This window comes from Ascaphus truei, chromosome 2 (genome assembly GCF_040206685.1).
Source record: "Ascaphus truei isolate aAscTru1 chromosome 2, aAscTru1.hap1, whole genome shotgun sequence".
Taxonomy (NCBI): Eukaryota; Metazoa; Chordata; class Amphibia; order Anura; family Ascaphidae; genus Ascaphus; species Ascaphus truei.
The window spans coordinates 229,956,971-229,981,886 of NC_134484.1; the positions used below are offsets into that span (position 1 = coordinate 229,956,971).

Below are 24,916 nucleotides of genomic sequence, written 5' to 3' on the forward strand. Positions count from 1 at the left end.
AATTCCCCCCGCTTGCCGGCGAGACAGGCCGGTCACGTGAGCGGTTCGCCCAATGAGGGCGAACCAGCTCCGTGACGTCACTGGCCCGCTCCCAAGACGGCCCGCTGAGAGCGCTTGCGGTAAGCAACCGCAAGGCCAGGGAAAGCACCCGCTGTCCCTGAGCCTCAGCGCGCCTCAGCACACCAGCGGTAAGCGTGTCCGAGGCCTAAGAGTATATAGACGTGGTTTCATGTATTTACCATTTTATTTTAATAAAAAAATCTATTTAACTATACAAGTGTCTATTATTTATGAAAAAAAGCCTACATTTAGCCTATAATAGTAATAATCCCCTCAGAACAGGACATTACTGGCTGGGTTAAAGTCCCTCGGCTTCGCCTCGGGCCTTCAACTCTTTCAGCCAGGGCATTATTGGCCAGTAATGCCCAGTTCTTCAGGGATTATTACTTAAATAAGAAGCATACAAATATCTATAACCACTCCTCTCGATGAAAAAAAACAAACAATTAAAATGTCATCCTATGACCAGATCAATTTCACAATGCACATAGACCACCCTGTAAAACACACGGGACAAACTTCCCTGCAAAGTTAGAATCTCTCTGTTGCACATATTGATTACCCATAGGGGATGAATATCAAAAGTCCCCCGGCTGCAAAAGTGGGGCAAAAAAAACTGCACCAAATTTATCAATGCAAAAATCCCATCGTTTCCAGCGGGATTTTTCTTTCTTTGATAACTTTGCACCAGTTTTGCAGCAGGAGACATTGATTCCATTAAAACGATGTTTTCTGGCAGAAATCTCTTAACTTTCTATGATTTAGCAGCTGCTGCTGTGCATTTCATTGAGCAGCTCTGTTGAATGGCCTGAGCTCACGGGTCTCCTCCCCCAGACACACGAGTCTGCTGTCTGATCAGAGAAGAGGCGGAACAAGCTGGGGGAGGAGGGCTCTGAACTCGGAAGTGAAAGAGAGGACGATTCACCATCAAGATACAGGGAGCAAGGAGAGAGAAGGGGTATAAACAAGCGTGAAAAGGGGGGACATTTGGAGGGAGAGAGGGGATATTTGGAAGGAGGAGAGAGGGGATATTTGGAAGGAGGAGAGAGGGAGGGGGGATATTTGGAAGGAGGAGAGAGGGAGGGGGGATATTTGGAGGGAGGAGAGAGAGAGAGGGGGGGATATTTGGAGGGAGGAGAGAGAGAGGGGGATATTTGGAGGGAGGAGAGAGAGAGGGGGGATATTTGGAGGGAGGAGAGAGAGAGAGGGGGATATTTGGAGGGAGGAGAGAGAGAAGGGGGATATTTTATACAGAGAAGATATAAGGTGGTGTGAGGGAAGCTAATGAGTGAGTCCAGACAGGATGGCAGAGAAGTTTGATAACTTGGAGGAGCACCTGGAGAAGTTTGTGGAGAACATACGTCAGCTTGGGATCATAGTCAGCGACTTCCAGCCCAGCAGCCAGGCGGGACTCAACCAGAAGCTGTGAGTTTGCCCAACAACCACTGCAGCATATTACACTCTTAACACTGTGCCTGCAGCATATTAACTCTTAACACTGTGCCTGCAGCATATTACACTCTTAACACTGTGCACTCATTGTTGGCACAGTGGGGGCTTCAATACGAATCCATCTGGCAATGAAGCTGTTGACACCGTCCCCCCCCCCCCCACGTTTGTGGCAGAAGGTACCGTCCCCCCCATCCCCACGTTTGTGGCAGAAGGGTACCGTCCCCCCCATCCCCACGTTTGTGGCAGAAGGGTTCCGTCCCCCCCCATCCCCACGTTTGTGGCAGAAGGGTGCCGTCCCCCCCCATCCCCACGTTTGTGGCAGAAGGGTACCTTCCCCCCCATCCCCACGTTTGTGGCAGAAGGGTTCCGTCCCCCCCATCCCCACGTTTGTGCAGAAGGGTTCCGTCCCCCCCATCCCCACGTTTGTGGCAGAAGGGTACCGTCCCCCCCCATCCCCACGTTTGTGCAGAAGGGTACCGTCCCCCCCATCCCCACGTTTGTGGCAGAAGGGTACCGTCCCCCCCCAATCCCCACGTTTGTGGCAGAAGGGTACCGTCCCCCCCATCCCCACGTTTGTGGCAGAAGGGTACCGTCCCCCCCCCCCCATCCCCACGTTTGTGGCAGAAGGGTTCCGTCCCCCCCCATCCCCACGTTTGTGGCAGAAGGGTACCGTCCCCTCCCATCCCCACGTTTGTGGCAGAAGGGTACCGTCCCCCCCATCCCCACGTTTGTGCAGAAGGGTACCGTCCCCCCCATCCCCACGTTTGTGGCAGAAGGGTACCGTCCCCCCCCCATCCCCACGTTTGTGGCAGAAGGGTACCGTCCCCCCCCATCCCCACGTTTGTGGCAGAAGGGTACCGTCCCCCCCATCCCCACGTTTGTGGCAGAAGGGTACCGTCCCCCCCCATCCCCACGTTTGTGGCAGAAGGGTACCGTCCCCCCCCATCCCAACGTTTGTGGCAGAAGGGTACCGTCCCCCCCCCATCCCCACGTTTGTGGCAGAAGGGTACCGTCCCCCCCCCCATCCCCACGTTTGTGTCAGAAGGGTACCGTCCCCCCCATCCCCACGTTTGTGGCAGAAGGGTACCGTCCCCCCCCATCCCACGTTTGTGGCAGAAGGGTACCGTCCCCCCCCCATCCCCACGTTTGTGGCAGAAGGGTACCGTCCCCCCCCATCCCCACGTTTGCGGCAGAAGGGTACCGTCCCCCCCCATCCCCACGTTTGCGGCAGAAGGGTACCGTCCCCCCCCCATCCCCACGTTTGCGGCAGAAGGGTACCGTCCCCCCCCATCCCCACGTTTGTGCAGAAGGGTGCCGTCCCCCCCATCCCCACGTTTGTGGCAGAAGGGTACCTTCCCCCCCATCCCCACGTTTGTGGCAGAAGGGTTCCGTCTCCCCCATCCCCACGTTTGTGGCAGAAGGGTTCCGTCCCCCCATCCCCACGTTTGTGGCAGAAGGGTACCGTCCCCCCCCATCCCCACGTTTGTGGCAGAAGGGTACCGTCCCCCCCCATCCCCACGTTTGTGGCAGAAGGGTACCGTCCCCCCCATCCCCACGTTTGTGGCAGAAGGGTACCGTCCCCCCCCCCCCATCCCCACGTTTGTGGCAGAAGGGTTCCGTCCCCCCCCATCCCCACGTTTGTGGCAGAAGGGTACCGTCCCCCCCCCATCCCCACGTTTGTGGCAGAAGGGTACCGCCCCCCCCCATCCCCACGTTTGTGGCAGAAGGGTACCGTCCCCCCCCATCCCCACGTTTGTGGCAGAAGGGTGCCGTCCCCCCCCCATCCCCACGTTTGTGGCAGAAGGGTACCGTCCCCCCCCCATCCCCACGTTTGTGGCAGAAGGGTACCGTCCCCCCCCATCCCCACGTTTGTGGCAGAAGGGTACCGTCCCCCCCCCCGACCCCCATCCCCACGTTTGTGGCAGAAGGGTACCGTCCCCCCCCCATCCCCACGTTTGTGGCAGAAGGGTTCCGTCCCCCCCCATCCCACGTTTGTGGCAGAAGGGTACCGTCCCCCCCCATCCCCACGTTTGTGGCAGAAGGGTACCGTCCCCCCCCTCCCCACGTTTGTGGCAGAAGGGTACCGTCCCCCCCCATCCCCACGTTTGTGGCAGAAGGGTACCGTCCCCCCCCCATCCCCACGTTTGTGGCAGAAGGGTACCGTCCCCCCCATCCCCACGTTTGTGGCAGAAGGGTACCGTCCCCCCCCATCCCACGTTTGTGGCAGAAGGGTACCGTCCCCCCCCCCATCCCCACGTTTGTGGCAGAAGGGTACCGTCCCCCCCCATCCCCACGTTTGTGGCAGAAGGGTACCGTCCCCCCCATCCCCACGTTTGTGTGCAGAAGGGTACCGTCCCCCCCCATCCCCACGTTTGTGGCAGAAGGCTACCGGTCCCCCCCCATCCCCACGTTTGTGGCAGAAGGGTACCGTCCCCCCCCATCCCCACGTTTGTGGCAGAAGGGTACCGTCCCCCCCCCATCCCCACGTTTGTGGCAGAAGGGTACCGTCCCCCCCATCCCCACGTTTGTGGCAGAAGGGTACCGTCCCCCCCCCATCCCAACGTTTGTGGCAGAAGGGTACCCGCCCCCCCCCCATCCCCACGTTTGTGGCAGAAGGGTACCGTCCCCCCCCCATCCCCACGTTTGTGGCAGAAGGGTACCGTCCCCCCCCCCCCATCCCCACGTTTGTGGCAGAAGGGTGACCCTAATCGCTTCTCACCGTCTCTACTTCTATTCACACACACGCAGAAGCCTGTTTGAATTATTTTTCTTTAAATGCATCTGCAAAAGCTTTGCTCATTTGTGTAACCCTTTTGTTGCCATAGCGACACTTTGGGGTTTAAAACAGCAGTCTGTGGTGATCGCTAGTTTTTTTGCATTTTTTTAAATTAACTTAAGATCTCTCTCGTCTTAACAACCACTGCATTTAATATTCAAATCTTCTCGTCTTAACAACCACTGCATTTAATATTCAAATCTGATGTTCTGTTCAGGAAATATAAGCATTTGAAATAGTGCTGGGGAGATTAAAATGGAGCTTTCCCCATGCCCAGTGCAGTATAAAAGTTGCCATGTAATCTCAAAAGCCAGAGATGAAGAAAATCACAGATTTCTTTTATTTTTTAAAAGAGTAGGATATGCTCAGGGGGCAAGATAATAACATTGAGTTAATATCATGTGTAGGCTTTGGAGGGGGTTGTAGGGGAAGGATTCCTGCTTTGAAAAGGTGCATCTTTCCTGCAGTCAGACACAGCAACCAACTGTACTTTGTATGGCTTTTGGACCACTGATAATGCTACACTTTTTTTTTTTTTTTCCAAAGGTTTTTATTAGGCAAATACTTATTTCACAATATACATGTTATATATGTTAATACAGCCTAATACAAATTTTCTCAATTTTTTGGTTAAAGAAACCAGAAAGAGAGAGGAAAGCTCATCGCCCCCCTGACCCTCCTGGGGTAGAGAGGGAGCGCGAGAATGGAAACAGAGAGTCAGAATATGGAAAGGAGAGGGGGGGAAGGTGGGGAGGGGGGGGAAGAAGGGGGGAGGGGGGAATACCTGTTGCTTATCACGTCCTCAGAGTATTTCTATTGGAGTTTCTAGACTCGTTCTTTTTACTTTGTGTTTTTGAGTTAGGGGCGTGGGGGTGCCATATGGGTTAACCACGGGTCCCATGTTTTATTAAAGGAGTCCGTGGATCTTTTTAAGAAAGCCGATAATTTCTCCATGTTCATTACCTCTTGTATCCTATTTTTTATCGTTTGTCTGAGGGGGGAGACACTTTCTTCCAGGCGGCTGCCACTGCACATCTAGCCGCTGTTAAGATGAAGGAGATTAATTTACCTGTTGGTCGGTCCACATTTTCTAAGGGCCTGGCCAACAGGTAGGTCAGCGGGTCAACAGGGATTTTGAGGCCGGTGACCTCTTCTATTAATTTTTGAGTGGTTCCCCCAGTATTTTTGAATTTCCGGACATGTCCACCAAATGTGTGCCATGTCCCCCTTTTGACCGCAACCTCTCCAGCATAGATCGGACGCCTGGGGGTAGATTTGGTTTATTCTAACTGGGGTAAGATACCAGCGGAACAGTATTTTATATATATTTTCTTTGATTGTGGTACATATGGAGGTTCTGAGGCATTCTCCCAAATTCTTTCCCAGTCCTCTCGGTCTATAACTATGCCCAATTCTGCTGCCCAATGCAGCATATAATCATGGGTGGGGGCTTCTATAGCCTTTCTAATACTGCGTAAATTTGTGTTATAAGACCTTTCTGGTGGCCTGTTTCTCGACAGAGCCGCTCAAAAACTGTGAGAGGGGGAAAATTTCAACGTTGGGGATAAGGTACGAACAAAGTGCCGAATTTGTAGATACTTAAATACGTCCAGCCTTGCTATTTCATATTTGATTTGTAGATTTTGATAGCTCAGGAATTCTCCAATGCTCAAGAGGTCAGCGATCGTTCTAATATTTTTTACTTTGAATTGGTCGAATTGTCTGGGGCTCACAACCAGGAGGGAATTTCGGGTTTTTGTGAATTGGTATGAGTTGGGATTGGGGCGAAGTGAGCTTAAATTTATATTTGCATCTCGTCCAGATCTCCCATGTATGTCTCATTGGGCCTAATTTAAGTTTACTATTCTGCATGTCTTCCCTGCTCAGGGACCAAAGGTAAGCTGGTAGTGAAGGCGTTCCGGCGTAGTATGATTCTATATCTAGCCAACAGTATTGGTTTGGGTTGGCATTCCAGACTACTACCTGTCGCAATTGTGCGGCTAGGTAGTATTTGGTGATGTCTGGGACACCAAGTCCTCCTCTACCCCTTGATGCCAGGAGAACTGTCCTAGCGGTTCTGGGTTTCTTACCCCTGCCAAATGAAGTGGAAGATTAGTTTTTGTATGTTTTTTAATTCTGAGCCAGGGATGTGGACCGGGAGCGTCTGGAAATAGTATAATAATCTGGGGAGTATGTTCATTTTAACCGAGATCATTCTCCCGATCCATGATATTTGATATCCTCCCCATTTCGCTAGGTCTTGTTTAATTTTCCGGAATAAGGTCGGGTAATTTTGTTGATATAGGGATTGGTAGTTCCTCGCTATCTTTACTCCCAGATACTTGATACTCGAGGAGCTCCAATGGTAATTAAAGTTAATTTGAGGAGTTTCACCTCTGGCTCTGGCAGGCTTAAATTTAATGCTTCCGATTTATCGTTATTGATTTTATAGCCTGATATATCTCCAAAATCTCGGAGTTCTTTTTGGAGGTTAGGTAGGGATGTTTGGGGTTGCGTCAGGGTTAAAATGACATCATCTGCGAATAGTGATATTTTGTGCTGCCTGTGTCCAATTTCTATTCCTCTGATATCTCTATTTGTTCTTATTGCCGCTGCTAGGGGTTCTATGGTTAATGCAAAGAGGAGAGGAATAGGGGGCATCCCTGTCGAGTTCCATTAGTAATCTCAAATCTCTGGTTACTGCCCCCTGGTAGTTTTACTGTTGCAGATGGATTTTGATATAATCTACGGACTCTTCTAGATATGCGTCTTTGAAGCCGAATTTGCGCATAACATGGTCCATGAATAGCCAGTCTATTCTATCAAACGCCTTCTCTGCGTCCAGGCTAAGAGTAATGCTTTGGTCCCTGTGAGATGGACATGTTCAATAATGTCAATTATCTTTCGGGGTATTGTCCGAGCCTGTCTGCCTGCTACGAATCCCACTTGGTCTTTATCTATTAATCTTGGTAAAATGGGATTCAATCTATTGGCGAGTATTTTGCTATATAGTTTGAGATCACAGTTAAGCAGGGAGATTGGACGGTAGCTTCCACATTGCATCGGGTCCCTGCCTTCTTTGTGTATTATGGCCAGGCTGGCTAGGACATTGATGAAGGGATTTGATTTCCTTCCATAAAATCGTTAAATGTTCTGAGGAGATGCGTGGATAATACTGGCAAGAATCTCTTATAGTAGACATTAGTGAAGCCATCTGGGCCGGGAGACTTAGTGATTTTAATGATTTGACCGCCTCTTCCAGTTCCTCTTTTGAAATCTCAGCGTGAGGGACTGTGTTTTCCTCTTCCGTTAGTGTGGGGAGCTGACACTTATCTAAGTATTGTGCTATTAATTCGGATGCTACTGATTCAGGACGGCCTTTTTTGGATCTTAAGTTATAAAGTTCGGTGTAAAATTTTGTGAATTCGGCTGCTATTTTATTGTCACTATGTTGTTATCTCACCAGACCTACTCTTGATCGCCGTGATTTGGGATCGTTTATGCACCCCTCTTAATTTAGTCGCTAAAAGTCTGTCTGCTTTGTTACCTTTATCATAATATTGTTGGTTGGTCCACTTGAGGGCTTTCTCAACATCCTCCAGCTGGATTTGTCTAAGTTTTGCTCTAGCTGTTGTTAATGTCTTATATATTTTTTTTGAGGGGTTAGCTTTATGAGCTTGTTCTATTATTTTGATATCATCTGTGAGCTCCTTTATTATTTTTTGGCGGGCTTTTTCCTGTGGGATGCGATGGAGATGATTTTCCCTCTAATGGTTGCCTTATGGGCTTCCCACAGGATTGCTGGTGAGGAAACGGATCCTGAGTTAAAAAAAAAGTAGTCCTCGAATAGCAGCTCTGATCTCTCTTTCTATCTCAGGATGGTTGAGTAGTGAGTCATTAGCCTCCATGAGTAATTTATTGTCTTTTCGAAGGGTGTTGTCAAGGTTATGGTAACCGGGGCATGATCAGACCATGTGATCGGTCCTATGTCGGAGTCGGTTGTAGCCGCCACTACATTTTTTGTGGCCAGAAAGTGATCTATTCGAGAGTAGGTCTGGTGAGGTGCTGAGTAGAAGGTATAGTCTCTCTGGCCCTGGTGTTGGGTTCTCCAGATGTCCACCAGTGAAAACTCGCTCAAGATTCCCCTAAACCTTTTCCCTGTGATTTGGGAGGGGGTTGTACGGGGAGGACCCATTGTGGTCGATCTGTCCTCGGTGGGGTTGAGGACCATGTTTAGGTCTCCTCCACTATCATCGGATGACAGATATCCCGGGTCTATGCCCTCGAGTACTTTCTTTAGAAATTCGGTTTGGTTCTCGTTTGGGGCATATACATTGATAAGAGCGATCGCTGAGCCCGCTAAGGAGCCATATACCACTAAAAATCTACCCTCTGGGTCCGCAGTTGTTTTGATATGATTGAATGGGGTGCCCTGCCTGATGAGGACAGCTACACCCCTTTTTTTTGCTAGTAAATGATGCGAAAAAAACACATTGGGAACACTTTTTTGAATAATTTGGGGGTCTTGTGATGTGAAGTGGGTCTCCTGTAGAAAATATGATGTCCCCCCCTGATCTTTTCATATCTTGGAGTGCTAGTCTCTTTTTCGGTTATTCTGGAGGCCCTTCACATTGAGTGATGTGAATTTAATTGTGGATTGGCTAGTCATTTGGGGTTCTTTTTTGGGTGGGTATCGTGAGGCCTCACTTTTCCCATTTGAGAGGCCTTGATTCAGTAAGTCTGAGTCTGGTTTGTATCTCTGTAGGTGTGGGATCTGCGAATTTTTTTTTGCCTGGAATGGCTATTTTAAGCTGAGGTGGGGGGGGCGTGGGGAAGGGTCGGTGGGGGGTAGGGCATAGATCAGCTGGGACAGAGTCAGCTGATAGAGATAGGTTGTAGCGAGGCCTTGAGAAGGTCTCAACAAACTTTTGCCAGCTTTAAAAACAGCCGGCATTTGGGCTATAAGAGCCCTTCTGGGGTGGTTCCGGGTCAGTCCACCGTTGGACGTCTGAGGGGTCCAAACCCTCTATAGAAATTACTTAACCCCTTTTTTTTTTACGTAAGTCTTCAGACCACAGGTGGGGGGGGGGGTGAGGGCATGAGTCAGGCAGTTTAAACATTTCACCTTTTTTGTACGTCATCTGTTATGTAACATTACATCATGGTCCCATTATGCACAATTTGGGGGGGTGGGGGGGTGGAGGGTGGGGGGGGGGGAGGAGGGTGGTGGGGGGGTAGGGGGGGGGGAGGGTGGTGGGGGGTGGGGGGGGGTGGGAGGGTGGTGAGGGGTGGGGGGGGAGGGTGGTGGGTGGGGGGGGAGGGTGGTGGGTGGGGGGGGGGGTGGGAGGGTGGTGGGTGGGGGGGGGGTGGGAGGGTGGTGGGGGGAGGGGGTGGGGGGGGGGTGGGGGTCTGGAGAGGACAGGGGAGAGGGGTAGGGGGGGCAGGTGTGGGGGAGGGGGAGGGGCTTGACAGAGCCACTCCGACAATATGGGGCATTTCACATTTTTGTTTGCTGTGTCTGTTGTATAACCCTATATACTAAACATACTATACACTGTCTGGAAATTAGCCTAGACACATTTAGTTTTCCTATGAGCCTCTGCTTCCTCTAGGTGCTTTTCCAAGGGAGATCATAGGTACATATCATTTATTACATATATTTTTCAACTTTGAATAACATCCGGGGGGCTGGGGGCGTGAAGGGGGGGGGGGTGGGGGGGGGGGAGGGTGGGGGTGGGGGGGGGGGAGGGTGGGGGGGGGGGGAGGGTGGGGGGTGGGGGGGGGGGGGGGGGAGGGTGGTGGGTGGGGGGGGGGGGGGGAGGGGGTGGAGGGTGAGGGGGGTGGGAGGGGGGTGGGGGGGGGGGGAGGGGGGTGGGGGGGGGGGGGGGGAGGGGGGGGGGGTGGGGGGGGGGGGGGGGAGGGGGGTGGGAGGGGGGTGGGAGGGGGGTGGGGGGGGGGGGGAGGGGGGTGGGAGGGGGGTGGGAGGGGGGTGGGGGGGGGGGGAGGGGGGGTGGGGGGGGGGGGGTGGGGGGGGGGAGGGGGTGGGAGGGGGGTGGAGGGGGGTGGGGGGGGGGAGGGGGGTGGGGGGGGGGGGTGGGGGGGGGAGGGGGGTGGGAGGGTAGTGGGGGGGGGGGGGTGGGGGGCTGGAGAGGACGGGGGAAAGGGTAGGGGGGGGCGGGTGTGGGGGGAGGGGGGAGGGGCTTGACAGAGCCACTCCGACAATATGGCATTTCACATTTTTGTTTGCTGTGTCTGTTGTATAACCCTATATAATAAACATACTATACACTGTCTGGAAATTAGCCTAGTCACATTTAGTTTTCCTATGAGCCTCTGCTTCCTCTAGGTGCTTTTCCAGGGGAGAACATAGGTACATATCATTTATTAACATATATTTTTCAAACTTTTGAATAACATCCGGGGGGTGGGGGCGTGAAGGGGGGGGGGGCAGGGAGTGGGGGGGGGGCGGCGGGGGGGGGGGAAGAGGGGGGAGAAAGGGGGGGGGGAAGGGTTGATGGAACATTTCCAGCAGTAAGACATTTCACATTTTTGTATGTTGCCACAGTAGTACCACTTTATCCAGTGAGTGTCTTATGTGCTGTTTGAAAATCAGTAAGGGCACTTTTAATTTCCTTATGTATTTTTGCTTCTTCTGAGTGCTATCCTACGGGAAGATATAGGTGTACCTCCCCCGTTTCGTGTACCTCTTAGCTTTTTATTTAATACTAGGGGGGGGAGGAGGGGGGGGGGGAGGAGGGGGGGGGGGGGAAAGCATAGGTGCATCCTCACCCCATGTATAAACTCCTTAGCTTTTTGTTTAATACTGGGGGGGGGGGGGATAGGAGGGGTGGGAAGGCTTAGGTGCACCTCGCCTTTTGCCTATGCTTCTCATCTTTTATATAATTCTGGGTTGGGGTGAGGTGGTAGGGGGAGGGGGGTAGGGGGGAGGAGGGGGGGGATGATTGAACATTTTCAAACAGTGTGGGCATTTAACTTTCTTGTATGTTGCGTCTCTCGTACCAATCTATGACATAAATATACTGAGTACTGTCTGACAATCGGCCGGGGTCCCATTTAGTTTCTTAAATATCTCTGCTTCCCCCGGGTGTTATTCCACGGGGGGCATGGGTACACCTCTTGTTTCGCATGTACTTCTCAACTTTTATTAGCACCGGGGGGGGGGGGGGGGGAAGGGGGGGGGGAGAGGGGGGGATGTGTATGGGGGGGGGGGGGCAGCGACCCACTTCCAACAGGACAGGTGTTTCCAGTTTTATATATACTCTCTATGATCCTCTGGGAGTCGTTCCAGGAGTGAGGGAAGTATGATGGGGGCCATAGGGGTATTTTATTTATTGTTTACACTTCTTTATTTTTATGTATGGGGGGGGGGGGGGGGAGGCGGGGAGGCTATGTGCTTAGGTTATGGTTGAAATGGGGAGAGGGGAGGGGGGGGGGGTGGGCCGCGGGGGTGTCCTTCCATAGCATAACATTTTATTACTTTACTCACGGCCTTCAGGGCGCTAAACCTCAGTCTGTGTTTTTGCGTCCCTTAAGTCAGCTCGGGTGATTCAGCTCCCCTGGGCCACAGTTGTTCTTCATCGCCCGAGCCGGTGTGTTCCTCTTCGGTCCGGGCCCCCCCGCCGACGAGCCATACCCCCCCCCCCCCCCTGCACCCCAAGCAAAAGAAAAGACCATCTCGAAAAATCGGGGCAGCTGGCCTGAGAGAGGGGGGGGGGGGGGGCACACAACCCCGCGGGGCTACCAGAGAGACTGGAGGCCGGGGCTCATCAGAACAAGGCCGAGGACCCGGCTCTTCTAGCGTATTGGGATTGGGGAGGTTACGCTCCTGCTCCATCCGATCGGGCCGGGTGTGCACCAGGGTTTCAAAGCAGCCGGCGGGATCAGCTCCGGTGCCCTCGCGGGAGTAGATGACACGTGGCTCAGTGTGGGGAGCGGTGTCCAGCGTCGTCTCGATCGGGAAGTCGGCAGCTCCTCTCCAGGTACTGCTCCGTTTCGATGGGGTGTCTTTCAATGTGGTCGTGGGCCGCCCCCCCTCCTCGGGATCACCTAGGGAAGGGGGGGGGGGTGTTGTTTGAGTGCGGTGGCGGCTATTACTGCTTGTCCCTGGAGTGCTGGGCCGCGATCCTCTCTGATATCCGAGGCGGGTCTCCTGCTGCTTCACTAGATGACGGGTTGTCTGGTAGCCATCCTTGTGGAGGAGTTAGGCCCAAGGCCTTTGCAAATGGGGCCATGTCCGCGGGGTACTTCAGGGACAGGAACTTTCCGTTTCTGTTCACCGATAACTTAAACGGGAAGCCCCATCTATACAGGATTCCCTTCTCACGAAGAAAGTTAGTCAGCGGTTTTAACTCCCGTCTGCGGTCTCTTGTTGCTTTTGACAAATCATTGTAGACTTGTAAGGTCTCATTTTGAAATTTTATTTCTCCCATGTCTCGGCATGCTGAGATGATTTTTTCTTTGGAGGTGTATTTATGCATTTTTATTATTATGTCCCTCCTTCGTTTTGGATCATCTGACTTGGGTCCCAGCGCACGGTGGGCTCTGTCCATTTCTAACTCCTTTTCTTCCAGCTCCCCGCAGACCAAATTGAAGAGCTCCAGGAGGTAAGGCCTGATCTGTTCCTGCGTGACCGACTCTGGAACACCCCTCACACGGATGTTCTGTCGCCGGTCACGATTTTCCTGTTCCTCCATGCCTTCCTTGAGGAGGGAGATCTCTTCCCCTAGGCGGCTGATCTCCTCTTCTGCCTCTCCCTGTCTTTGTAGGGATTCGGAAAGCCTGTTCTCCAGGGACGTGGTCTTTTCTGTCAGCCCTGATATTTCTCTTCTAATGTCGCTCACTGCAGCCCGCAATTCCGTTTGGAAGGAAGTTTTGAGTGTAGCAGCCATGCCTGCCATCAGTTCCTCCAAATATGCCCTGGTTATTTTGTGTTCTGGGCTTGTAGGGGGGTTTTCGCTTAGCTGGGTCTTTTTCCCAGATTGGGAGGTAGCACCATGCGGTCCGCCGCCATCTTGGGGATTCATATTGCCGTCCTTCCCCCGCTGAGACGGTGAAAAAAATTTAGTGACAGGGTGGTTATTCGCTTTTTTCGTTTTTGACATCCCCCTTCTGTTTATTTATCCGGAGGGACTAATTTCATCCAGAAATTTTAAGTTTGAGTAGGGGTTTTTGCGCTGTTTAACCCGCGGGTTTCAGGAGCTCCTCTAACAGCCGTCCATGTCGGGTGACGTCACCGGAAGTTCCCCCGTTGTTAGATAATGCTACACTTTTAAAGAAGAGTAATAAGGGAATCTCCATATCTATAAACACAGAATGTGGATGGGTCGTTTGGCTGTCATGTTCTTATTTAACCCGAGTGCAACATAAACCCAAAAGGTAGTATAAAGTCCCATTGTTTATATGTGCTGATAATACAAATCCTAAATACTTACATTTGTTATGTAGTCATATTTGTATGCTGGATAAAGATAATGTCACAAATTAGCAAATGGCACGGCTCTTAAATGCTTACATCACAAATGACAAAAGTCAATGTTACAAACTAAGTAGGTGACGTCCTAGGTGTTAGTTTAACATTCTCTGTTTGGGATTCCACATAGATAAACAGTGACCAAGCCGCCTAAATATTCATACACCACAAAAGGCAGCCTGAATCTTTCGACCCCTTTTTTTCTCTCCAAATATCTGTGCTGAAATTCGAGATTTGAAAAAAGATTATTTGCAACTTTTATTTCGTTTCAAAATTTAATTATGGAGCCGCTGCCTGTACATATTTTGTAGATTTAAAAATATATATATTGCACACTTAAGTGAATTCACATTTTCACATTGATTATTCCTAGACCTGCTTCACCCTGAGGACAGTTGACAGCCGCTGGTCAAGCAAGTTATACGCATGAAATATAGACAAGCTGCAAAACCTTTTATCTGAAATGTCTTGCTCTGCAGGAGCTACGGGGTTAAGTGCACATGGTGGGATACCACTTCCAGAGTGTTAATGTTATTATAAATTGATGAGATGATCTTGCTAGGGACTGACACTCCCCCACCCCCTTTTTTTTGGGGGGGGGGGGGGTTGTACTATACATTTGTGTATATATTTGTAATTTGTAATATAGGTGTGTGTGTGTGTGTGTGTGTGTGTATATAGCTATAGAGATGGATCTCTTTCAGATATATATTTTTGTTTCTAAAAATGTATGAGAAAAAGCACAAATATTTAATGTGATATTAATTTCGTAATTTTTGTCTAGGAACTTTATGGTCTCGGGATTGCAGGATGTAGACAAGTGTCGGCAGCAGCTCCATGACATCACTGTACCCTTAGAAGTGTTTGAGTAAGTATGGGTGAGGTGGGAATGCACTATACTTTTTGAAAGATTTGTGATCCTAAAAACAAAAGAGCTATATTGAGAATAGCTCACATAAAAAAAAGAAAGTTTGCCTGCGTATGTAGGTTTGCATCAAAAGATAAAAGTAGCAATTCTTTCAAAACTTTGCAGAGAGCACGGTAATTTGGAACAACCTGAATGCACGATATTTTGTACGCTATTTTCCTAGTTGCACCTATGAAAGTATGTGTATACAAACCCTGCCATTTCTGTGTGAGGGCTTCAGCTGTCGACTACAGGTAGATGCAGCTCCTCCCATGTCCAAAATTAACCAATGGTATTAACATGTTAAATCAAGGTGATTTTGATATCTTTACCGCCCCTACTTCCTCCCTCCCTAAAATCAGACATGTTTAGGTATTTTTCCTTCTATTTTAGGTTACTTTGTAAACCTAGTGAGCTGAGTCATGGGAGGGACTTGATTCCCAGTAAACGCGCCCTTTCATGGGATATAACTATGTGCTGAACAGGTGTCTGCGTTGGGAAACGAGGGGGATCTCGACTTTGAAGCTATTTTAACTACAAATACTACAAATGGTCTATTTCTGGTGGAAAATGTGGCCACTAAAAACATGGTTTTAAGATATACTTGGAAATCACTAAACCTTGTACAGTGGGTTTCCAACTTGGTCACAGGAATTCTGGACTTCTATAGGCAGTTCTTCTAGGAGCGTTTCTGCTTAGGACTAAGGCTGAGTCCCCTGTGCCGCTGACCGCGCTCATGCTTGGAGAGCGGTGACATCACCAACTCTCCGAGCATTAGCGACGGGTGTCCGTGCTATTTTGCAAGCCCGCGCGGGGGAACATTGCAGGCAAGCTGAGCGCGGTTCAGTGTCAGATTATTATTTTTTGTTTACGCAAGCGCCAAGCGTGTGTGAGCATCCGTGCGGGCGCTCCGCGTGAGCGGGGACATAAAAATTGAAATGGCTAGAAGCAACCTCGCCAAGGACCGCGCAGTCAGTGCGCTCAGCGGCACAGGGGACTCAGCTTTAGGTGAAATAAGGCCCGTAGCATGTGTCATTAGTTAAATGCAGCGGATGTTTAAAAAAAAAAAAAATCTGTTTAAACTTTAAACATTTCCACTGTGAACAAAAACTCTGGAGAGTTTCTACAATTTTTTTTAAAATGTATTTTGGTGATTACACGGTTTGTCAGTCTTCAAAGCCTGAAATCAATTATTAGCTATGCTCTCTTTTGTTTGCAAAGTAATTATGGTGCAGTCTAGAGTCAAATAAATAAGTAGCTGGTATGATTCAATCCAGTATTCTCAATGAAACACGATTCATGTTTCACAACACAAGGAAAATAATGACTATACGAGTGATTTGAATCATTCTAAGGAAGCCAATTACAATATGTTTAAAAAAAAAAATACAGTGTACAAGGTGTTAGAGCTGCGTTTATAGCAGGGGCGCGCAAACTTTTCCCCGTGCGCACCCCTGCCTGCTCTTCTCAGCGCCTCGTGCCCCCTCCCTCCCCCGCTCCATCCCGGCATCAAATGACACGGGAGGCCATGTGATGTCACGTTGCCATGGTAACGTGACCCCGCTGCGTCATTTGATGCCGGGTTACCTGGACGACTCGTTGCGGGAAGGTGTGTGTTATAGAGGCATCGTGCGGGCTGCCAGGGGGGTGACCGCGGGACCTCTTTAACTGCCGCATCCCCCAGTATAATTTCGCGCCGCTGGCTTATAGTATCCCACTTAACTCCTCTTGCTGCATTGGCCTATTGCCAGGACTCGCTGTACCACACCGGCACATTGGAATAACAAGTCACAAAAGTCAGGGACAGCTACTGTATAACAAACACACTTAATTCATGCTTAATGTCTTACAGTTACATTGATCAGGGCCGTAATCCCCAGCTTTACACCAAAGAGTGTCTGGAGAGGGCTTTGGCTAAAAATGAGCAAGTAAAAGGAAAAATTGATACCATGAAGGTAAGCTTAAATATGTTTCTATGTTTTTTGTTTTTTTTTTGTTCTTTTTAAATTCATTCAGAAGTCATGCTGCCTTTGATGTTTTATTGCTAAGATTTTGTGGGGGGAGTTCTGGCAATTGTTTTTTGTTTAGGGATCAACAAGACACTTCATAAAAGGATTAGGAATAGGACTAGAGTCGATCAATGCTTATAATTCTACCTATTATTCTATGTCAGTAAAAACTAATGGGGAATTAAGCCCCTCGCAGCTGGGTGTAGTACACACTTTCAATGAATCCGGATCTACAGTCTCCTACAAATACTCCCTACTTTCCTCACCGTAGTCATTTTTGACCTACTGGCCAAGGGTATGGACCAGGGATGGCCAACTCCAGTCCTCAAGGGCCACCAACAGGTCAGGTTTTAAGGATATCCCTGCTTCAGCACAAATGGCTTAATCAGTGGCTAAATCAGACTGAAGCACGCCTAGTCTTAAAACTGGTGCCTCTTGAGGGCTGGAGTTGCCCACCCCTGGTATAGACTGTAGATATATTTTTCAATTGTATGCTTCTTGGGTCAGGGACCTCCTTCCTGTTGTTTGTCTTGACATATATGTACTCCTTTGTCATAATAATAAATAATAATAGCATGTTCTTATATAGCGCTGCTAGTTTTACGTACATTGTCATACAATGTTATTGTCCTCCCTCCCACATTGTACTGCTCTGCCCCCCATTCCTGTACTAGTGGTATACAGGGGCATGCTATTATCCTTCTGCTTGCTTGTAAAGGATATATTACTCTGTTATTGGATGCTGCACAACTCTAGAGATGCAAGGGCCACAGGTATTGATGGAGATCGCCACGTAGGTGTCTACTAGTATTCCACTGTACAAGTTCTCTGGAGTGCAGTGAGCCTGCTGGCTTTTGCCCTGAGCCCTTTTGACTCTGCCTCTGCCCTGTGCCTCTTGGGTTCGTATCTGTATATTGAGCTGTGCTGTGCTGTACTGTGCACCTTTTTAGGCTCTGCTTTTGGTGTTGTATACTGCCAGACGCTTCTATCCCTGGCACTGTGCCTATGAATTTTGTTACCTGGCACATTGCTTTGGCGCCATACAGGTTACTGCACGTGAGTGCTTTTTATATCTTTGCATAGTCCATTGTTTTTGGATTTGGCTGCTCACGCTTCACACTTGTGTCATTACCTCTATGCAGATAGAGTAGGTTTTTTGACTGTTATGCTTTTTCTGTGCCCCTTCAGAGGATCATTATGCTGGCTTTGCTACTATGCGCAGGTTGTTGCTATTGTCACAGGGTTTGCAGTCACGCTTGTGGTATGATCACTTTTGAGGCTGTATTCCTCATGGCTGAGCTGTGACTTGTGACGGCTTTCTGCTTTGTCACCGGGTTTAGTTTTTGTCTGCCATACAAAGTGTTATTTGTGACATTGATCTGTATTTTTGCCAGTATTTTTCTGAGCCTTCTGGTTATGTTTGTCCATTTTGGATGGTTTTGTTTTTTTTCTTCTATTGTCGGGGTGGGGGGGGGGGGGGGGGGCGTCAAGGGGAGTTCTTGTACGTTGTGCTTTCATGGCTTGGCTAAAAGGTGAACTGATGCACAGAGGAGAGCATTGACTACTATTCTTGATTCGTTGAAAAGTTTCACCTAGCCCCAAACTGTGACGGACTTAATTCCCCATTCACTTGTAGGGACTGTAGGGACTAGAAGGAAATGTATCAATACTAAAATGTTCCCTTTATGGCTGAATTATTTGTTAGTTTCGATGTACATTGATTTTTCTCTGCTTAAAGTTCCAGCACCTTTTTTCCTATTTACCACTCTTTTTGTATTGTTTGTTCTTCATTTTCAGTGTACAAAATAGATAATATATAGAGATGTAGCCAGACTCGCTGTCCCGGAAGCCGTGTGTAGAAAAGCAAACTGGGGCTGCTCGTGGGTGGGGGTGGGGGTGAGGTTAGGGGGCGGTTTGCTCTTTCACATGGGACCGCCTATCAGAGATTTCCTCCTGCTGGAAGAGGCCATGGTGAGGATTCTGTGGACCCCCCCCCCCGGCCTCACAAACAGTCTGGCTTCACCTTTAGTGTATATCTCGCTAATCTGCTGTTCATACACTGTAATGATGTTAAAGTGACGCACTAAGGCTGAGTTTATAGTGGCGGCGTCGCGACGTGTGTGCGTACATCAAGCACAATTCAGTACGCGGCAGAGTTTTAAGAAGACAATAAATGTAGTCTTCTCTGGCGACTGCCGCGTGACGTCGGCGTTACGTGAGCTGGTTCAGCCGATGAGGGCAAACCAGCTTCATGATGCGTCCGTGTCACGTTCACCACACCCCTGCATCGCCTCAGATCGTCTCCCCAAGCTCCTGCTGCCAAGTGCACAGAACGCTGGGGGTGCGGGAGTGAGTGCGGTGGTGCGTGCGGCCACGCAGGTACTATATGCTCAGCCTAAGGCTACGGCCCCAGTGTACACTGCTGCACGCCTGGTGGGCCGGCGGTGAGTGCATGTGTGAAAGCCGCGGTCTGCAGTCTCTGGTTGAGCTTTCAGTGAGGATCCGAGTCTTGTGTTTTGAAATGACATTCAGGAGAGAGAAGCTTTGGGATGTTAAAATAGAGCCTATTGCAGTCTAAAGGTTACCATTGTAACGCAGGACATGTGTTTAGGGGTCAAGATAATATTATATTGGTTAATGTACTATAGGCTCCTGGTGGTTGGGGTGTGTTCTTGTAACTGCCTTAAGGTCTTCTTAAAGCAGAGACATGGAACAGTATGTTTGCAGCCTATTAATTGGTGCTACACAGCATGAATAGTTGGCCAGACAGGCAATGCTATTTTTACAGTGTTGTGTTTTAATGGGGAAATGCCTTCATAGGAGCAAAATGTTGCAGTGACCTGTTTAACCACCGTTTGAAACCTAGAAGTATGTTTAAATCAAGCAGAGACCTAGTAGAGGTTTGATTTTTCTCTGGCTGCTCCCATTTTTGTGTGTGAAATTATTGTGTTGAACAATAGTTTGCCATCTCGCCTCCTCCCTTTATCATTACTGGCTTTCTGATGATGACCGGGGATGGGCAAAAGGGTAAAGAAAATACTTAATTGACTAATACTTCCCTATTTAGATGTCCCGAAGAAATGCAATTTGTAATTGGTTTCCAGATAAAATAAACCATTTTTGTTGTAGCATGGTTAGTTTAGTATAGGGAAGCCAATTGCATTAATTTGGAGAATTGAATAAAGCACCTGGCCTGCACTACTTGACCATTGATTTCACTCGTCACAATGGTTGGCCTTTTTGTCCATACATTTACACTCTGGATCCCCACATACATTATACCAGTGTATGAACTCAAGGCAATGATGGATTTCATGAGCTAGGTCTTGGTGATTGATGATACAAGTATAAGTACAGTAGTTTAAATAATTGTATATTTACAGGGGGGGTCAGGGCGAGGGTCTGTTAAAGCAGCAAAACATCTGAAATCTTATGTATGTTTTTTTTAATCAGTTCTGTAGTATTCAATAATAGAACATACAGTACAGAACACCTACAAGCTCATATTGAACCCCCAAAATACCCACAACATATATATAAGCATATAAGTTTCAAAGAGGAGTGCTACTGAGCATGGCAATATATATATATTTAAAACCAGAGACATAACATAAAACACAGACAAAGCTCAGTGCACATCCAGAAAAACTTATATACGGTACAGTGCCTAAATATACATGTATAAATAACAAATAAATAAAATGGTATTTTGGTTTAACATTTTGGCCAAATTAACCATTAAATGGTTAAAAGCTCACTCCATGGCATCTCCCACTCAGGGGAACTTGCCTGCTTGCAGTATGATTGTGACAAATCTATTACAGAGTGCTTTTCCTGGTAATGTACAGGTTAATAAAAGCTTCAATCAGACTTAGAACTTTTGCAACTAATATTGACAGATTTACTATAAATCATTCTTCCTGGCAATGCACAGATTATTAAGAATCTATATTAGTGTTAGGGACCCTTGATATGTGGTCTGCCGTGCAGTTGGCTCAAGGGCTTACAACAATTTGGCCAAAATGTTAAACTAAAAGACCATTTTATTTATTTGTTATTTATACATGTATATTTAGGCACTGTACCGTATATAAGTTTTTCTGGATGTGCACTGAGCTTTGTCTGTGTTTTATGTTATGTCTCTGGTCTCTGGTTTTAAGTATTCAATAATAGAGATTTTTTTTAATTGATTTGAAAAAAAAAAAAAAATTCTGTAATTCAACTCAATGTAATTTGTAATTAGTTATTTTTTAATATACTGAGCATCCTTTCATTTCTATAGTGGGCTTTAGGCCACCTCCCCAGCAGTGCAAGATATTTACAACACACATTCCCAGCTAGCTCAAACTCCCACAGCCAACACATCATGAATATATATTTATGTCAACAAGAGAACTACTGAGCGTGGCAATTGTATATAACAAGAGACGGGTGCACAATGCTACATCCCATTGACAAAACATATATGGTATAAAGTTAAATACTTCAATAATAATAATAATAATAAATACTTGGTTATTTAGTTAAACCTTTTGGCCAAAGCGTCATAAGCCTGCATACCAAAGCCACGGTATAACCAAATTGATGCAGGTCCTACACTTCACTGTGAACCCTTCCTTTTACCTCTGTAAGAGGGGAAGAACCATCATAGGTCCTGTTCTTGCAGCAAATAAAAAGACCTCCCAAGTTAAAAAGGTAAAGGAGGAGGAGTGAGCACTGGGGGGAGGTGCCACCAGCCTCCAAACAACTGCTACCAGTCAGACATAGATTAACACACATTCACAGCTAGCTCAAACTCCCACACCCACCACATGATGAATATATATTTATTTCAATAAGAGAGCTACTGAGCGTGGCAGTTGTATATAACAAGAGACAGGGGTGCCCAATGCTACAACCCATTGCCAAAACATATATGGTAAAAAGATATTTACAACACTTTCTTGTTTGTGATAATTTGTTGCCAATGTTCCCAGAAGTGAGCTGCAAACTGTAACAATAGATAATGTTGCCCCAGTAATATTAGAATACATTGTAGTTGCTGAGTTACACTGACTGAAGGATTGATAGAAACGTAAAGGCGGACAATTATATTATGGCAATTATATTAGGCACAATTACGCAATCAGGATTTTTAAAGATTTATTACAGGAGCAGCAAACGATTGCCATCTTGGGTAAGAATGTAGAATTATAAATTCACATGCTTTACATATGAAATAAGAAGCAAAACAGAGGGGAATGTAGTATTGATTCTTTAATCTTGTTTCCTCCACCTAAGTGCTAATGTAAAAGATCAACTTGGGGGAGACCGAGGAATTTCTTCCAAATTCAACTTTAAGATTTAACGTTACAGGACAGTAACAGATAAAAGCCCCAATTTATGTGTATGTGTGTGTTAATATTTCGTGTGTGTGTGTGTACAGCACTGGGAAGATCTCTTAAAATGCAGGGGGGGAAATTTCTTTAAATTTTCTGAAATACAAATATGACCCAAATGTGTTTGATAATTTAAGTATTGCTATGATGCATATTTTTTGTTTTTAAGCTAGAGTTGGGGAATTGACACAAATAGAAGTTCACCTTACCCTGCAGATATTGTTCAAGATGTGAGCGCCTCTGGGACCTGGTTTCGCAGGCTGACCTGATTAGAGAATGTTCATGACGTTGTAATGTTCTTCAGGACCTGTTTTGAAGATTGTTATCGAAATCACCTTGTTAGCATTGTGATTTCATAAAGTAAATGATTTTCTTTATTGTATGCCTTGTGGGAACATGGAGGTAACAGGAGGAAAAAAATTCTATAGAAGTACAATTGTGATCTCACGCTGTTTTTATAAAGCAGTGTTCCATCTGTTGTGAGAAGCTTTTGGTTGAGCTGAATGTGTAACAAAGTAGGCTGCGTAATCAAGGATTTGCAGGATTTGCTGTTCTCGATTCCATACTATTTTATTTTTTGCTAAGATGGGTTGATCATGACAGCTTGTAATCAATTTTGACCAAGCTTTTAAACGCCTCCAGTCAATTTTTTTTTAGTTCTATAAGTTCAATATATAAATACTTCACAGTTCCTATTGCTATTACACTCTTACTAATTACTATTACTAGTTGCTTCCAGATATGAAAATGTGGTGCCTTTTTGGAGTTGTGATTTTTATTTTGTTTTCTGATCACATTTTCTAACCATTATCTCTCTTTCTTTAACATACCCTTCTACTCTGCATTGTACAGAAATTTAAAAGCATGTTAATTCAAGAACTGAGTAAAGCCTTTCCGGAAGATATGGCCAAGTACAAGGCAATAAGAGGGGAAGAGCATCCACCGTCGTAACAACACGACTTGTGCCTGTGCTGCCTGTCCAGGATTCAAGAGGACTACGAATAACTATTTATTTCTCATGTTAACCTGGAATAAAATGAATAACAACTGCAAGGTTGTGATGACACCATAGAGACTCCTCCTACCCCAAGATGTTTGGAATTTGGGTAACCGTTGCATTATGAGCATAATAGGGTGCAAAATGTTCTGTATCTGCTTTGGAATGCTGTGAAATGTTTTTGCATCCAGTTGTCAGCAACTTCACTGGCTCAGCAGTGCATGTAAGCTGTGTACTGTGCACTGTACCACACACTGCTATTTGAGAAGGAGCATGCAACAGCCGAAACAGAATGTGCTGGACAGTTCTGAAGAATAAGAGTGTACAGAAATGTTCAATAAGGCAATTAAAATGTGCAGTGTACAAAGTATTTGAAATAAAGAAAAAACATTCCGGTTATGTAGAACCACGTGACTTTTTTTCCAGAAAACCCATTTAGGCCTTCTCTGGCAAGACTATAATATATATATATATATATATATATGTATATGTATATATGTATGTATATGTTTGTGTAAGTATGAGAGCTCCATGACAATATCTTGGTATACTTTGCTTTCACTACCTGAGACGTTATGCTTTAGTCATTTTACTGTTGCAGATTAGCGCTTCATTGTTCATCAAGTTCTTGCATTAAGGTTTCTCCACCATAGAAAAAAATATTGTCTCGTAGCCACTGTGATCTGGATGAAAATGAGCACGTAAAGAAAAATGTATTTTTGGGGCTTGAGCAAGTAGAACTGCAGTTTTTAATTAGTCAGTCTCTGTTTTCATTACAGAATCAAAATGATGCAGTAAATCAGAATTTGCCTTTGTAATCATTGTTTAAGTTTGGAACATTCAATATATCTTTTGACTGTTTCTTAAATATATACTTAGAACTGTTTTGGTTGATGTGGAATTAATATTAAATATATTTTGAATATCGATAGCCTTTTGCCATTTAACAAAATATAATGCAATGTTCTGAAATATGTTGTGATAACTAACAATCATAGCACAAGAGAATATAATTTGTAATTGGATTTGATAACAATTATGTTTTAAACTGTTCATAATTGCAAGAGGTTTGTCTTATTTTCAAAAGACCGTTTGTTCGACTACTCCCCCATTAGAGAATGAACATTCAACTTTATACATATTTTTTTGTGGGAAGCACCAGAAAAATGCTGCTTCTAAATTATTTGTTGTAAATTCATCCGCTCATACATGCACATAATAAAATTACCTTGTCAGAGGTTTGCCACCTGAGCTGAGATCTAGATTATTATATATAATATAATATGTTTTGTTTTGTTAACGCGTTACTTAGTCATGGTTAGCCACTACATTTAAATGTCTTGCCATACATGTTCAGAATACCTGTTGTAGTCAATGCTGCTGTTTATGCAAAAGCCGAAAGTAAAGTCCCATAAAGACACTGCAGATCTCCTCCGATCTACCATGGCACAACAAACAAGTCTCTATAATGGCATGGTCATATTGTAATGCCAGGTACTGTTACTCAAAGTGATAGAGACACTGTTGGCAGTCAGAACAGAATGGTATTGGTGCTTTGTACTGTTGTCTGTGGGAGCAAGGAAATTCAATGTGTGATTTTTTTTCATTATCCTATATTTTCCTCAGACAGGCTTTAGAAAAATGTGAAGAATAAGCTTAATGCCACATTTTAGTCTCTGCTAACCTGTTGTGTCCTAGTGACTGCAAGTTAACTACAGTAATTGAATGTTCTGTCAACGCACTAAGGTAAGTTAGACTACAAAGGGAACCAGTATTACTAATGTCACATCTTTTAGCCCCTGTTAGAGGATCTTTCAAACCATTAAGAAAAATGTGTTCTAGTTTGT

The 24,916-nt window shown here is 46.7% G+C and overlaps 1 protein-coding gene across 1 annotated transcript; it reads left to right on the plus strand.

Annotated features, from left to right (window-relative positions):
• Nucleotides 1-1,276: 1,276 nt before the first annotated feature.
• On the plus strand, nt 1,277-24,320 carry MED10 (mediator complex subunit 10). Its single transcript, XM_075585947.1, has 4 exons — nt 1,277-1,485; nt 14,563-14,646; nt 16,538-16,640; nt 22,925-24,320. The coding sequence occupies exons 1-4, from the start codon at nt 1,364-1,366 to the stop codon at nt 23,021-23,023; spliced, it is 408 nt and encodes a 135-aa protein (XP_075442062.1). The 5' UTR covers nt 1,277-1,363; the 3' UTR covers nt 23,024-24,320.
• The last annotated feature ends 596 nt before the right edge of the window (nt 24,321-24,916 follow it).